At 39.5% G+C, this 15,989-nt stretch overlaps 1 protein-coding gene across 3 annotated transcripts in view; it reads left to right on the top strand.

Moving 5' to 3' along the window:
- The first annotated feature begins 831 nt into the window (after positions 1–831).
- Positions 832–15,989, top strand: part of SPAST (spastin) — a 51,422-nt gene continuing 36,264 nt past the window's right edge. For 2 of the 3 annotated variants that reach the window (XM_049652336.1, XM_049652335.1), the window contains exon 1: positions 834–1,507. In XM_049652336.1, the coding sequence (XP_049508293.1) occupies positions 1,093–1,507 (415 nt within the window). In that variant the 5' untranslated portion in view covers positions 834–1,092. Of the gene's footprint in view, positions 1,508–15,989 lie in introns of all 3 variants that reach the window. The other variant, XR_007462429.1, reaches the window with a different exon arrangement.

The following is a 15,989-nucleotide window of genomic DNA, read 5'->3' as shown; positions in this document are numbered from 1 at the left end:
ACTCTTTAGTAAGCTGTGGGGTGATTACTGTGCAAAACCTAGGAATGTCCCTATTCAAACGAATTAATTCTTCAAAATAGACATCTAAACACATACTAATTAAACCTCTAGAATCGTTCACTTCATTCCAGTGAGCTAACATTTTTGTTTTCGGTGACCTTGAGTTTATACGTCTCTACAATTGCTTCTTTCTCAGATAATAATTCCCAGATTGGTACCCTTACTTTTTTTTTTCTTTTTAATACAAAATAGGATCATACCACACCGATCGGTAATTTCCTATTTTCACTTAACAATATATCCTGGACACCTTCCTTTATCAGTACATATAGGTCCACCTCATTCTTTTTAAATGGTCCACGGAATTACATATAGGTATTCCAAAATTCATTTAATCATTTTCCTATAGATGGACACTGAAAGTGTTTTCATGGTACCCATTACTTTTGAGATGGAACACAGGTGAACCATCCCTTGCGGAAGACTGGCAGAAAATGCTGAAAGAAATATAAGAAAACGATGACAGTGCGAGATAGGAGCCCTGCGAACTAGCAGAACGACCCCAAGCCGCAGCTGTACCCGCTGCGCTGAGGAGTTGATGACCAAGGTTCCCCGCTAAGCAGTTGCCGGGGACAGCGTTGTCAGTAGAGCGACCAGTCCCTGAGGACAACGTAGCCGAACTGTACCTTGGGAACAGTAGTCCCGCTGGGAAGGGCCCAAAGGGCGGGAACTGCACACGCGCAGTAGGAGCTCGGGTCAACAAAGACGGCGGCGTGCGCGCGCGCGCCGGAGAAAGACATGGGTGTGCGTGCGCGTGCGCGGTCACCGCTCGGAGCTACCAGGAGGCTGAGAGGACACCGAGAGGGAGGGGCAGGAGCTACCGACCGCTGGAGGAGGAAAGGGGTTGTGCTCTTGGCCGAGCGCGGAGAAAGGGGCGGAGCCTGCGAGCAGCGCGTGGAGGTGCCGAGCTCCTAGGACCGGCGGGCGCGCGGGCGTCTGTGGCCCTCGCCGTCCCAGTGGCCGCCGCCGTCGCTTGGTCGCCGTCGGTCTGCGGGAGGCGGGTTATGGCGGCGGCGGCAGTGGGAGCTGTGAATGAATTCTCCGGGTGGACGAGGGAAGAAGAAAGGCTCCGGCGGCGGCAGCAGCCCGGTGCCTCCCAGGCCTCCGCCCCCCTGCCTGGCCCCCGCCCGTCCCGCCCCCAGGCCGGCCCCCCCGCCCGAGTCGCCGCATAATCGAAACCTGTACTACTTCTCCTACCCGCTGTTCATAGGCTTCGCGCTGCTGCGGTTCGTCGCCTTCCACCTGGGGCTCCTCTTCGTGTGGCTCTGCCAGCGCTTCTCCCGCGCCCTCATGGCTGCCAAGAGGAGCTCCCGGGCCGCGCCGGCGCCGGCCTCGGCCTCGCCCCCGGCACCAGTGCCGGGCGGGGAGGCCGAGCGCGTCCGAGCCTTCCACAAACAGGCCTTCGAGTACATCTCCGTTGCCCTGCGCATCGATGAGGACGAGAAAGGTAACTAGGGGGCTGAGGGGAGGGGGGGAGGCGGCGCCAGAAAGAAAGCGGTGGGGTTGCCGAGGGATGGCAACACCTGCGTCCCTTTGCTCTGGGAGTGGGCAGTGCACCCTCGGAATTGATCCACCCCACCAGACGGCTTCACCGCGGTCAGACCCTCGTCCTGTTCTCAGTTAAACCTCCCCCCATTCAGCCACCCTAGCTGTCGACTTTGTTTCAGACACCAGCCTTCCCCTTCACTTCGACATGACCCAAGTCCCTGAGACAGCCGGACGTGCTAGTGACAGTGACAGTTGTCCTAGAGTGACCACACGGATCCTTTCTAGCACTGTAAACAGTGTGTGGCTTCCTCTGAGCCAGGTTTCCAAAAGGTTTTGGTATCGGAGAAGCTGTGCCTTGTTAGAAGCTTTTAATGAAAGCAAGGTACTGTAGTGTCAAAAAAAAAAAAAGAACAAATGGTGACTTAATTTTGAAAGGAACAGCTGCATCGGATTATAGCTAAATTGGCATTTTGTTTGAAGTTACAGGACAGGCATTTTATCAATAGAATGACTCCCAAGTGCTTTTCTATCAAGTTCTAGTTTAACGTGAAATTTGTGCCTTGTTTGATTTTATGTAAATCAGCATAACAAGGTTGCCTCTAAGTTTCTAAATTGAAATGTTAAATGAACAGGAAAAACTTACATAGCTCGTTTTATAATAAAACTTGAAGCAAAGATGTATATCTTTTTTTTTCCATCTCCCTCTTTCGCACTTTGAATGAAAGCAAAATCTATATCCTTTAGATTTTTTTAAACGTTTTTAAGTGGTTCTGTGCACCAAGCTCTGTACTATTAGGTTTATGTGTATTACCTATTTAATCCTCACAACTACCCTGTGAGTTAAAAGTACTGTTAGTATCAGCATTTTACAGATGAACAAACTGAGTCCCAAAGGATTAAAGCATTTCAAACCTATGCTGATTGCTAATGAAAAAAATTTTTTTATGGAAGATGAGAGCTGAAGTTAGAAGATGTCTTAAAACATTTTGAAAATCCCTCCTTTCATCTCTCCCTCTGGTACGCTGAGATCTTCTTTTTCCTGTAACTACCAAAGAACATTTTTCTATCCCACCTCAATTAGGTGTTCACTTACATTGTCAGTTAGAAAGGAAAAAAAAAAAACCAATCTGCTGTTCATTTGCAATATTTCACCACTGTCAACTGCAGAAACTGTTCTAGAATTTCAGTTTTGTTGAAACCTATTTCCTTTGGATTTAAGGAAAGGGACAGGCATTCATGGTTTTTGATTGTTAGGACAGTGGAGGTTAAGAGAGTTCTAGGAAAGGACACCTCGCTGGCTCAGTCGGTGGAACACACAGCTCTTGATCTCAGGGTTCTGAGTTTGAGCCCCCCGTTGGGTGTAGAGATTGCTTTAAAAAAAATCTTTATTTAAAAAAAAGAGTTATAGGAAGGAGTTCTGTTTAAGAACAAAAATACCATGTGTTTGTGGAAGGAAGTTTTTTGTTAACTGCTTTATGCTGTACCACCACTTAGGAACATCCAAGGATCCTTGGTGAGGGTGAAGAGTACCATCGTCTCTTCCTAGAGAAGCACTGTTTTATTGCACTATCTGGTTACAGTAGGGTCTTCAGAAGTTTACCAGTCTAGGTCAAAAGATGGTTTAGAATAGAGGGAAGATCTTTAAAGGTAGATTCATTGTAGTATTTAGGAAAAGAATGCCAGAAAATATAAGGATATTTTATTTAACACTGAGTGATGGGAGTTAGGAGGGAGGTAGAATAAGAGGAGAGGGCAAGGAAAACCTAGATATGAAAAAAAAAAAAAAGATCTGAGGCTATTAGATTTAAAGAGAAATCAGTTTCATGTGAGGGATAAGTGACAGAAGTAGAATTTAGACTTTGTGTTTCATACTTATAATTTATCTTAGAGTATCACATGTATGCCTGCATCTATTATAGTTAAATCCTCCTAAAATATTTTTAAGTATAAATATTTCAGCAATCCATGGACCACATCAGCCTCATTCTACCAATAATGTTTCTATTCAAAGTTTTTTGCTTTATTTTAGTTTCTAAAAGATGTCGGAATGGGCTTTGGTAACTCTTCAGTTTGAGTTCTGCAACTGATGCCTTATATGCCAAAACTAATTCAAACTGAAACAAATTATTCATTTTCCTTTAAAAATGAGTTAAAGCTAAGTTTATATTGTCATGGTTCTCTTCTATCTCCTATTTTTTCTTTAGAATATTGAAACTTTTTGTACTTGAGCCTTAATCCAGTAGTTGCAAGAGTTCACATTTGAAGCCTATTTATCTCTCAGCTGTCTTTGACAGTATAGAAGAATACGAGAATTTCATTCTCCCTCTTTCCCACTGTGTCAAAATACTGTATATATAAACAAATAGAACCCTTTGAGGCTGCTGGGTGGCTCCGTTGGTTAAGTGTCCGACTCTTGATCTTGGCTCAGGTCTTGGTCTTGGGGTCGTGAGTTCAAGCCCCACGCTGGGCTCTGTGCTGGGCATGAGGCCTACTTAAAAAAAAAAAAAAAAAAAAAAAGAAAGAAAGAAAAAGCAAGAAATGAATTGTCTTTAAATCAGTCATCAAAGGTTTCCTAACTCTGGTAAACCATCAAGGGGCTAGTAATGTGATGCACTGCTATTCCCTTAGCAACTTGACTTAGCTTCTAAATGTGCTGAAAGCCACTTTGTTTCTGCAGGTGAAGTGCGCTATTTCAGACTGTAGTGGTGTTAATTAATTGAAACATTTGATGCCTTGAAGTAATAAAGGCCAAATTAAATCTTATTTTAATAAAGTAGTGTATACATGTGGTTTATATAGTGATTGCTTATTTTGTATTTTATTCTTTTGGCATACTCAGCTTTGATACTGAATTTTCATAAATGCCTAAGTTTGTATGAAGCCACTCTATTTTTTTTTTATTAAAAATTTTTTTTTAACATTTATTTATTTTTGAGACAAAGAGAGACAGAGCATGAACGGGGGAGGGGCAGAGAGAGAGGGAGACACAGAATCGGAAGCAGGCTCCAGGCTCCGAGCCATCAGCCCAGAGCCTGACGCGGGGCTCGAACTCACGGACCGCGAGATCGTGACCTGAGCTGAAGTCGGACGCTTAACCGACTGAGCCACCCAGGCGCCCCGAAGCCACACTATTTTAAACAGAGAAGAATAACACAGCAAATTCTGTTTACCTAATGTAAGGATAGTTGAGTTCTATTCATTAAAGCAAGAATTTATTGGATACTAATTCATTTGCATAGCTCTGCATTCTTGATGCTACTTAAGAAAAACTCACTTCCTCTCCAGTGAGATAAGACGGCATTTGCTATGTGATTAATAAAAGATGTGTGTGTTTTCATGCATTTTATATATCTCTCATTTTTGTCAAGGAGTTAAATAATTTGTGGATATATTTTTAATTGTTGAACATCTTTGGAAAACTGATAACTTTTTATATTCATCATGTGTATGGAGAAACTGAAATTTAAAGAGTGAACTCACATTAGCAGAACCAGGAACAGAGTTTAGGTGAAGTTAAGAATATTGTACTTTCTGCTTTATACTAGGCAGGTTTTCTATTGTGTAATGCTTGCACTAGACCCTTTGGAATACTTGGGGGAAAGGAGGAGGTTGTCATAGTGGGTCTTTGGATTAACCGGAACATGACCTAACATGTTTGGCATGACTCCTGCAAGTAGTGGTGCAGGTTTTGTAGGTGTGGTTTGATTACCTGGAGTGTGTAGAACTTGACAGTAAGGGCCCAGTATGTTGTATGAAAGAGAGAGAGTTGGTTTCTCAGGATATTGTAGGGCTGAAGAACCTGGCATCAAGGACAGAAATTGTCTAATAGAATCTTTTTATATTTATTCCCAGTTTATATTTAAAACAGAATTTTGAAACATTGTCGTGTAATTGTGTAATTCCCTATAATTCATCCTTACGCTGTTTAAAACACGCACAAAATACTTGCCTATCTATATTTTCAGAAGGTAAAGATAGAGAATAGAGAAAATAAATGTCAGATTTGGTATGCTTTCTTTTACTCTTAAAACCTGCTAGTCACCATGTTGAAAAGACTGATTTCAGACAATTTTCTTGGGCCTGATGATTATGCTCTGAAGTTTCTATGATTAGAACAAGGAAATAATTATTCTGATGGATGGACATTCACATAATATCACCCTTTTCCAAAAGAATAACATCATCTTTTATTAAATACACAATAAACATTTCACATTTCTCTTCAAGAATAGTTAGTGGCATTTGCACTAAAAAGACAAAAAGGCAGCCACTGTTAGGAACTGTATCCCTTGCTGTGTTTTTAGATCTTTTTTATTGCAGTTTATATTTTTCCTAATGTAGAATGTAGTTAAACCCTATAAAACTCACCTGGTAACTGGATTCCTAAGAATCTATCCAGATGAGTCATCTAGATGATAGTTGAGGAATAGTCAGTAAATGGTATTAAATTATTAAATTATTAAAATTATTAAATTATTGACAAAGGATCTTCCCTAACCTTTCCTACCTCTTTTTTCTACTATCATATTCCCCGTGCTCCATCCAATCCAGTAGTTGGCCTTTTGACTTCTAGCAAAGTATGGATTCTCTATTTTTCTAATGGTTTCCTCTTTTTTTGACTTACAATTCTCCTTGACCTATATAATACCCGTGAAATTATTAATGTGCTAATGTAGCCTATTTTTTCTCTTTGTGGATTAACTGCTCATGCTAGATATCCTATAGAATAAAACTTTGAGCAGACTCACATGTCAGCAGTTGTTCTTTCTGGTCAATGAAGAAAGAAAAATAGCAAAATCTATGATTATCTTGGAGACTTGTTTTACAGCTAACTAGGTAGAGCATAGACATTCTAAACTTATTCGTGTATCTTTCCAGCTCTTCTACAGATACTTTATGCTACAATAGAGAGGAAGAGAAGTAACTGTTGTTTTTAAGTGGGTTTTGTCAATGTCTTTCAGTCAACCATCACTAGGAACACACACCTGTAATTGAACAGGTGCAATTTATCATTGAAGCAGGGAGAACGTGCGCTGTGGAAACCATGGCATCCTAGGGAAAGGGTGTTGGAAATAACTTACTCTAGGATTTGGGCTTGTATTGGGTGATTTTGAGGAGGATTTTAAGGAAGTAGAGTTTTACTCTGGATTGGATGATATGAGGAGGTGAAGATATTCTATGATTAAGTGTGATTAAATGTGATTTAGGAAGAGGGAAGAATAGAATAAGGCTAAAGCTGTTACTGGTTGAGAAGCACTCATTAGGCTGAAAAGGGGGGTGTTTGGTATTTCATGGCTTGGACAGTGTTCATGTTTTGTCTGTGTCTTGTGTTTGTCTTGATCCATCACCATCATAGAGTAGCCTTATCTGATGCTAATGTTGTATGAAATTGTTTATGTTCAAAAGAACACCAGACCTAGGTGTAATGCCAGATCAACTCTTAGTTACACCAGACCCTAGCTGATACTAATAGTACTAGGCCAGCTCCTGGGTGTTAGGGACTGCTTTCCTCTTCCTTAGCTTTGAGGGTCTAATTTTACCCTTAATTGCAGCGCCTAATATCCAAAATGGCATTTGAATTCTGACTATTTAAGATCTTGGGCAAGTTCCTTACTATACTGAGACCATGTTTGGAAAATACTTAGTGCTTGCACCTAGTAGGTCCTCAGAAAATGAGACTACTGTTTTTAATTTCACCAATCCTCTTAAATTATAACTCCTAGAGGTTATGTTAGAACATTGTTTTAAACCTTCATACCTAGTTCCTGTTACCATTTTTAGGACACAAGTGCAGTGTAAATTACATTTGGGAAAGAAAGAGAATTATCTAAAGAGTGATATAAAAATCTTTTTGCTAATTGTGACCCTTAGTTCAGAAAAAAAGTTGGAAGTCTCCGCCTAAGCTCACTTAGTGTCTTAGCTTCTTATTATAAAAGAGATAAAATTAATGTTTTTGTACTTTCTTTAAAATTTTGGTAAAGTTTATTTTGAGAGAGAGCGAGAGCATGGGCACATGCACGTGAGCAGAGAAGGGGTAGAGAGAGAGGGAGAGAGAGACAATCCCAAGCACGCAAGCAGGCTCCACACTGTTAGTGTAGAGCCCGATTCAGGGCTCCAACTCATGAACCATGAGAACATGACCTGAGCTGAAGTCAAGAGTCCGACACTTAACAGACTGAGCCACCCCGGCGCCCCAATCTTTCTGTATTCATATATGAATGTAATGCAAGCTTTTTGTGGAGAATTTGGAAAATAGAGAAAATGCACTGAAAAAAATTAAACTTACCCACTACCCATAGTAAATACAAAAGACTTTTAAAAAGATAAACTAATTGGCATTCTTAAGGTTTAAAGAAAATGTCCAAAACCAAAATGATTTCTTTACATGGGATTCAAAACTTTTTAATTCAAAACATGGGAATTAAATGGGAAAATAAGTTAAAAAATATTTTTTAATGTTTATTTTATTTTTGAGAGAGAGAAAGACAGAACATGAGTCAGGGAGGGACAGAAAGAGAGGGGGACACAAAATCTGAAGGAGGCTCCAGGTTCTGAGTTGTCAGCACAGAGCCCGATCAGGGGCTCAAACCCACAAACAATGAGATCATGACCTGAGCCGAAGTTGGACCCTCAACCGACTGAGCTACCCAGGCGCCCTGGAAAATAAGTTTTTACTTTAGAAATAAACCTTGAAGTTAGAAAGTGAATGCAAGTGTGACTTTTTTGCTGAATTAAAACACAGTAGAAAGTGTCCTTTTCAGGGGCGCCTGGGTGGCTCAGTTGGTTGAGCGTCCAACTTCAACTCAGGTCATGATCTTGTGGTTCATGAGTTTGAGCCCCACATTGGGCTCTGTGCTGACAGCTTAGAGCATGGAGCCCGATTCGAATTCTGTGTCCCCTCTCTCGCCACTCCTCCCCTACTCGTGTGTATGCACGTGCTCTCTCTCTTTCAAAAAATGAATAAACATTAAAAAAAATTTTTTAAATTAAGTGTCCTTTCCAGTGATAGTGACCTATGAGAGAATTAATCTGGGGGCTATTTGCTGATGCTTCATGGTCCCTGTGGTTTCTTAGTATTTAGCACACAATAAACTCTATTGTAGGATTTTTAAAGATACTTGTTACTCTGTCAATTGTGACACTTGCAAGTTGCTAGCAGAAAATTGTGTAGGAAAATGAATATATTTGTTCCCTGGAATTTTTTGTAGGCGTATACTAAGGACTAAACAAGTAAAAGCAGTGGCTTTATATAACTTAAATGAGGAAAACTCAAGAACATACAACTGTGCATGCAGTTCAGAAGTAGAAGGATTTAGTCAACCAACAAATGTACTAAGTGTAATAAAAATAGTAAAAGTAATGTTTACATGCTTCTTTATTATTTAAAGTATTGTCTGTCACATATCCTATTTCATTTGATTTTTGACATAACTCGGTTAGGTAAAAAAATGTCATCTTGCTTTTAGGTCAGGAGACTAAAGCTCAGAGAGATTGACTGACTTTCCCAAAGTCATACTGCTATTAAATGATGACCAATGGGGTGCCTGAGTGGCTCAGTCAGTTGAGCGTCCGACTTCGGCTCAGGTCATGATCTCACGGCTCGTGAGTTCGAGCCCTGCGTCGGGCTCTATGCTGACAGCTTAGAGTATGGAGCCTGCTTTGGATCCTGTGTCTCCCTCTCTCTCTACCCCTTCCCCATTCATGCTGTCTCTCTTTCTCTCAAAAATAAACATGTAAAAAAATTTTTTTAAATGATGAGCGAGGACTTATGTCCCCATCTTCTTACTTACTACAAACACATATCCTCTCTCTCTACCTCAAACTACTCTTGTTTTGACCCTCCCTCTGGCAGTGTGGGTACTACTACTATATGAATGAAAAAGATGAAGTAGATAATTCATAACTTAGTCCACTATATTTACCTCTATTTATTTATATTTTTTAAATTAAAATTGTTTAGGGGCGCCTGGGTGGCGCAGTCGGTTGGGCGTCCGACTTCAGCCAGGTCACGATCTCGCGGTCCGTGAGTTCGAGCCCCGCGTCAGGCTCTGGGCTGATGGCTCAGAGCCTGGAGCCTATTTCCGATTCTTTGTCTCCCTCTCTCTCTGCCCCTCCCCCGTTCATGCTCTGTCTCTCTCTATCCCAAAAATGAATAAACGTTGAAAAAAAAAATTAAAAAAAATAAAATTGTTTATTTTGAGAGAGCAAGCACAAGTGGGGAAGAGTCAGAGAGAGAATCCCAAGGATGCTCCATGCCATTATGCAGAGCCCAGCATGGGGCTCAATCTCACAGATCATGAGATTGTGACCTGAGCAGAAATCAAGAGTCAGCCCCTTAACTGATTGAGCCACCCAGGTACCCCTAGACTTACGTCAATTTAAAGACGGATGTTGTTAGTATTTCTGTTGCTTGTACAGTAGCACATACTCAAAAATTAAAATAATGAACAAATATAGGGAGTGAAAATCCTCTGTAATCTTAGCCTTGGGAAGATGATTGCTAATAAGTTATCTGATTTTACTTATACAAATGTAAGTATTCATTAGAGGAAACAAATGTTATAATAAACTGATCTGTACCTTTTCAATGTATTGGGACTCTCTTTGCATATCAATATATCTGATCTTCTCCTGTTCTTTAGTTTTTAAGTAAACTTTGATTAACTTATATATAAAGTGCACAATTACTTTATTGCTTAATGAATTTTCAAAGTGAACATAGCAGTCTGAAACCCCACCAGGTTAAGAAATAGAATATTACTGGTGCACCTGGGCAGCTCAGTCAGTTGAGTGTCTGACTTCAGTGCAGGTCATGATCTCGTGATTCATGGGTTCTAGCCCCATGTGGGGCTCTGTGCTGACAGCTCAGCTCAGAGCCTGGAGCCTGCTTCGGATTCTGTGTCTCCTTTCTCTCTCTCTCTCTCTCTCTCTCTCTCTCTCTCTCTGCCCCTCTTCCACTTGCCCTGTCTCTCTCTCTCAAAAATAAATAAAAACATTAAAAAAAATAGAATATTACTTCAAAAAGCCTGCCTTTGTCATGCTTTCTTCCATCTTCCACGTGCTCCTTTTCCCCATCTTTTGTGAAGGTATCTACAAATCCTAACTCTAACACTATAGGTCAGTTTTTCCCCATCTTGAGCTTTACAATGAAATCAATAAATGCTTGTCAATTATTCTGTGATGTTGCACATGGCAGTAGTTTTGTTCATTTTCATTGCTGTATACCAAGGGATAGCAAATTGCTTATAATGGGCCATTTAGTAATTTTTTTTAAGTTTATTCATTTTGAGAGAATGTGCACGTGCAGGGGGTGGGGTGGGGGGAGAGTCAGAGAGAGAGGGTGAGAGAGAGAATCCTAAGCAGGCTCTGTGCTAATGCTGGGCTCAATCTAATGAACCATGAGATCATGACCTGAGCTGAAATCAGGAGTCAGACATTTAACCAACTGAGGCACCCAGGTGCCCCAGTAATTTTTTTATTGTGGTAAAGCATAGATAACATAGAATTTGCTGTTTTAATCATTTTAAGTATACAATTCAGTGGCATTAAATACATTCCCAGTGTTGTGCAACCATCACTATTATCCATTTCTAGAACTTTTTTTTTTTAATTTTTTTTTTTTTAACGTTTATTTATTTTTGACACAGAGAGAGACAGAGCATGAACGGGGGAGGGTCAGAGAGAGGGAGACACAGAATTGAAACACAGAATTGAAACAGTGCTGACAGCTCAGAGCCCGATGCGGGGCTCGAACTCAGACCGCGAGATCATGACCTGAGCCGAAGTCGGCCGCTTAACCGACTGAGCCACCCAGGCGCCCCAATTTCTAGAACTTTTTATCAATCCAGACAGAAACTCTGTACCTATTAAATAATAACTCTCCACCTATATTCCCTTCTCCATTCTCCCCTTTCCTCCGTCCCTGGTAATTTCTGTTCTACTTTCTGTTTGTATGAATTTGCCTATTCCAGGTACCTTATGTAAATGGAATCATACGGTATTTTTTGTGTGTCTGACTTGCCTCACTTAACATAATGTTTTCAGGGTTCATCAGCCATGTTGTAGTATGTATCAGATTTCATTCCTTTTTTTAAATTAATTTATTTATTTTAGAGAGCGAGAGCAAGCAGGGCAGGGGCAGAGAGAGTGAAAGCGAGAGCATGAGAGAGAGAGAGAGAGAGAGAGAGAGAGAGAGAGAGAGAATCCCAAGCAGGCTCCCCATTGCCAGTGCAGAACACTTCGGGTGTTCTGCCACGAACCATTACATCATGACATGAGCTGAAATCAAGAGTTGGACTCTTAACCGACTGAGTCACCCAGGCATCCCAGATTTCATTCCTTTTAAAGGCTGCCTAATATTCCATTATACACACACATACACACACACACACACACACACACACACACACACACACCACATTTTGTTTCACTATTTGTCTTTTGATGGACATTTGGGTTGTTTCCATCTATTGTGAATAATGCTACTATGGACATGAATATACAGGTATCTGTTTGCTTCCCTGCTTTCGGTATTTTTGAGTATCTGCGTAGGAGTAGAATTGCTGGATCATATGGTAATTCTGTGTTTAATTTTTTGAGGGACTTTTCCACATCAGTTGTACCATTTGTATGTTGCTACTACCAGTGGGCAAGGGTTTCTAATTTCTCTACATTGGTTAGTTTTAGGGTTTTTTAAATAATAGTCTTCCTAATGGATGTGAAACAATGCCTCATCATGGTTTTGATTTGCATTCCCTAATTTATGATGTTGAACATTTTTTCATTTGCTTATTGGTTATTTCTATATCTACTTTGAAAATGTCTTTTTATGTCCTTTGTCAGTTTTTATGTTGCGTTTGATTTTTTGTTGTTGAATTTAGTAAATATTTAGTAAATATTTTAAGTTGTCACAGCTACTCAAAATTCTCATGTAGTAGGTGTGATCCAGTAAAGTTTTATGTACTAAAACAGGTAGTTGACAATATTTGACCTTTGGGTCACTGCCATAGATTATGTAGTTTGCTTGTAGTTAAAATTATTAGCTAATAATTTCAACTACAACAGTGAATGTAAGTTTCTGCCACCCCACTCTTCTCTTGACTTGGTACAGTTTGGTTGGTTGAGTTTGAGTATTACTTGGGTTTATAGAGTTAAGAACAATGTATAAAGGAAACTAAGAACTGTATTGAGGGCCTTTTCTGTGCTAGAGACCATTGGAAGCTTTGGTTTTTCTGCCACAGTTTAGTCAAAAGGGTGATCAGTGGACGGTAAGGGCTATAGTTTCCCTTACTTTCAGGGTAAAGGTAGTGAAGTGATTTAAGTATGGTTTCTAGCCATTGTGCAGGCTGGTCTAGTTCTTAACTCTTCAGTAATGCAGGGTCCCAACCAAAATCTTGGAAGCTTTGCCACTATTTTTTCTGGACATGTCCTGGAATTTGCATTTTGTCAATTTAGTTCTATGAGTCTGCTGAAAGCTCTGCTTAGTTTCTTGGCCACTTTTGCTTTCAGAATTGGCAGTTGCTTCAAGTAGAAAGTAGACCCACCTCTGTTGGCTTTTTTCCTTTCTATATTTTAGTAATTTTTGTAATTTTAGTAATTCATGCTAATGAATATGAAATGGTACCTTTACAAATTTTGGTACTTTTCACTGTTTTGAAAACTCATTGATCCCTTTAAACAGATGTTTTAAAAATATTTTTCTACGGGGCGCCTGGGTGGCTCAGTCGGTTAAGCGTCCGACTTCAGCTCAGGTCACGATCTCACAGTCCATGAGTTCGAGCCCCACGTCGGGCTCTGGGCTGATGGCCCAGAGCCTGGAGCCTGCTTCCGATTCTGTGTCTCTCTCTCTCTCTGCCCCTCCCCCGTTCATGCTCTGTCTCTCTCTGTCTCAAAAATAAATAAAACGTTAAAAAAATATATTAAAAAAAAAATATTTTTCTAATTTTTGTATTTTAATCTTGTAATGAAGATTGTAGTTCAGGTGTAATATTCTAAGCCACAATGAATATACTTCTACATAAATGTTAAGAGTATTGCACTTTTTAAGAGTCAGATTTATTGAGGTATAATTTACATACAGTAAAATTGAACCCTTTTAAGAGTGTGTAGTTAAGTGAGTATTTACAAAGAGTTGGGTAACCATAACAACAACATATACTGAATGTTTTATCATTCCAAAAGCTACTTTGTGCCCCTTTGTAATCAGTCCCCTTGCCTTTCGATTAGCCCCTGGTAGTCACAGATCTGATCTGTCCCTATAGTTTTGTCTTCACTGAGTGTCATTTAAATGGATTCATACAGTCTGTAGCCTTTTGTGTCTAGCTTCTTTCGTTTAGCATGTTTTTGAGATTCATCCACATTCCTACATTTACCAGTAGTTTGTTCCTTTTTACTGCTGGATAATATTCTACATATGGATGTACCACATTTTGTTAATCCATTCACTAAATGATGGACATCTAGATTGTTTCCAGTTTTTAGCTCTTATGAATAAAGCTGTTATAAACATTCATGTACTGGTCTTTAATGTTTTCATTTCATTTCTTTGGGTAAATACAAAGAAGAAGGGATTGCTGGGTCGTGTGGTAAACATGTGTATGTTAATATCATAAGCTATCAGACTTTCTCCCAAAATGGCTGTACTTTGTATTCACCCTTCCAAGTATATTGAGGTCCATTTTTATTTTGTCTTATAATTTTAAGTGCTTTAAAAAATTTTGGGGGGGGTATAGTTGACGTATTGGAATTGTTTTCCATTCTAAATTAGGTACTTAGTGGGATCTTGTGATTTTAATTTGTAGTTACCTAAAAGCTAATAATGTTGAACATCTTTTCTCGCGCTTCTTTGCGAGTTATGTCTGTCTTTGATAAAGTATACATTATTTGATCTTTTGCCCACTATATTTTAATGAGGATAATTTTTTTTTATCATTGTATTGTAAGAGTTCTTTATGTATTCTGGTTACATGTCTTTTTTTAGACATAGTGGTTTGCAAATATTTTCTCCCATTCAGTCTGGGGCTTGTGTTTTCATTGTCTAACTCTGTCTTTTAAGGAGCAGGAGCTTTTAATTTTTTTTTTTTTTTTTTAAAGTAGGCTTCGTGCTCCACACAGAGTCCAGCATAGGACTTGAACTCACAACCGTGAGATCAAGGCCTGAGCTGAGATAAAGAGTTGGACGCTTAACTGACTGAGCCACCCTGGTGCCCCAGCTTTTAATTTTAATGCAATCTAGTTTATCAAGTTTTTTTCTCTTAAGGTTTGTGATTTTTATCTTCTAAATCTCTGCCTAAGCCACAATCACAAAGAATTTTGTCTGTTTTCTTCTATCAATTAAGTAGTTTTAGGTTTTACATTTAGGTCTGTGATCCATTTTAAGTTAATTTTTTCTATGTTGTATGAAGGTTTCTTTATATGGAGGGCTGTTATTCTAGCATCATTTTTTGAATAGGCTGTTCTTTCTTCATTGACTTACCTTGTCATCTTTGTCAAAGTCAATCCATGTTATGCGTGTGGGTCTATTTCTGGACTTTTTCTTCTGTTCTACTGACCTATATATCTATCCTTTCTCCAGTAGTCTTGTACTTATAAGTCTTGTAATAATTATTTATGCATTTTCTACTATCATACTGACTTAGAGATTCAATTAATACAGCAAATCAACTACCTCTTATCAAAAAATGTTAGGTAATTGAGTATTGAGCACGTGAATTTATCTGTAATCAGTCATTTCATTTGCAGATAGTAATTTACTCAGCCTCCTTAAAACATTTATTTGGATGTTGCCAGTGGTAAGTGTCATACACTGCTATTAGGAGTGGAAATTGGTGCAAGCACTCTCAAAAAGTAGTTTGTTGATTTCTGGTGGATGGAAATGAACTGAACAATGACTCATTAATTCTACCCCTTAAACATACCCTAGAGAAATTGGCACATATACGTACAAGGACAGGTACAAGCATGTTTATTGCAGCATTATTTGAAATACTGAGACACTGGAAATAACCTAAATATATTTTAATAGAAAAATAGTCGAATAAATTATAGGATGGTAAAGGATACTATATCGAGAGGCACCTGGGTGGCTGTCGGTTGAGCATCTGACTTCAGCTCAGGTCATGATCTCACAGCTTGTGAGTTTGAGCCCCACTTCGGGCTCTGTGCTGACAGCTCAGAGCCTGGAGCCTGCTTCGGATTCTGTGTCCCTCTCTCACTCTGACCCTCCCCCCGCTTAGGCTCTGTCTCTGTCTCTCTCTCTCAAGAATAAATAAACATTAAAAAAAATTTTTTTTAAAGAATACTATATAGAAGTCAAAATGAATGAAGTAGATCTCTATATGGCAACATAGAACTCAAAAGCGATGTAAAATTTTTAAATGGTACAAATAAAATAGGTACAATAGAAAAACATGTACTAGAAAGATACTCACTGAATATATTAT

Source organism: Panthera uncia, assembly GCF_023721935.1.
Source record: "Panthera uncia isolate 11264 chromosome A3 unlocalized genomic scaffold, Puncia_PCG_1.0 HiC_scaffold_12, whole genome shotgun sequence".
Lineage (NCBI taxonomy): Eukaryota > Metazoa > Chordata > Mammalia > Carnivora > Felidae > Panthera > Panthera uncia.
Note: the sequence above shows the minus strand (reverse complement) of the source record. Positions and strands in the feature narration are given on the sequence as shown.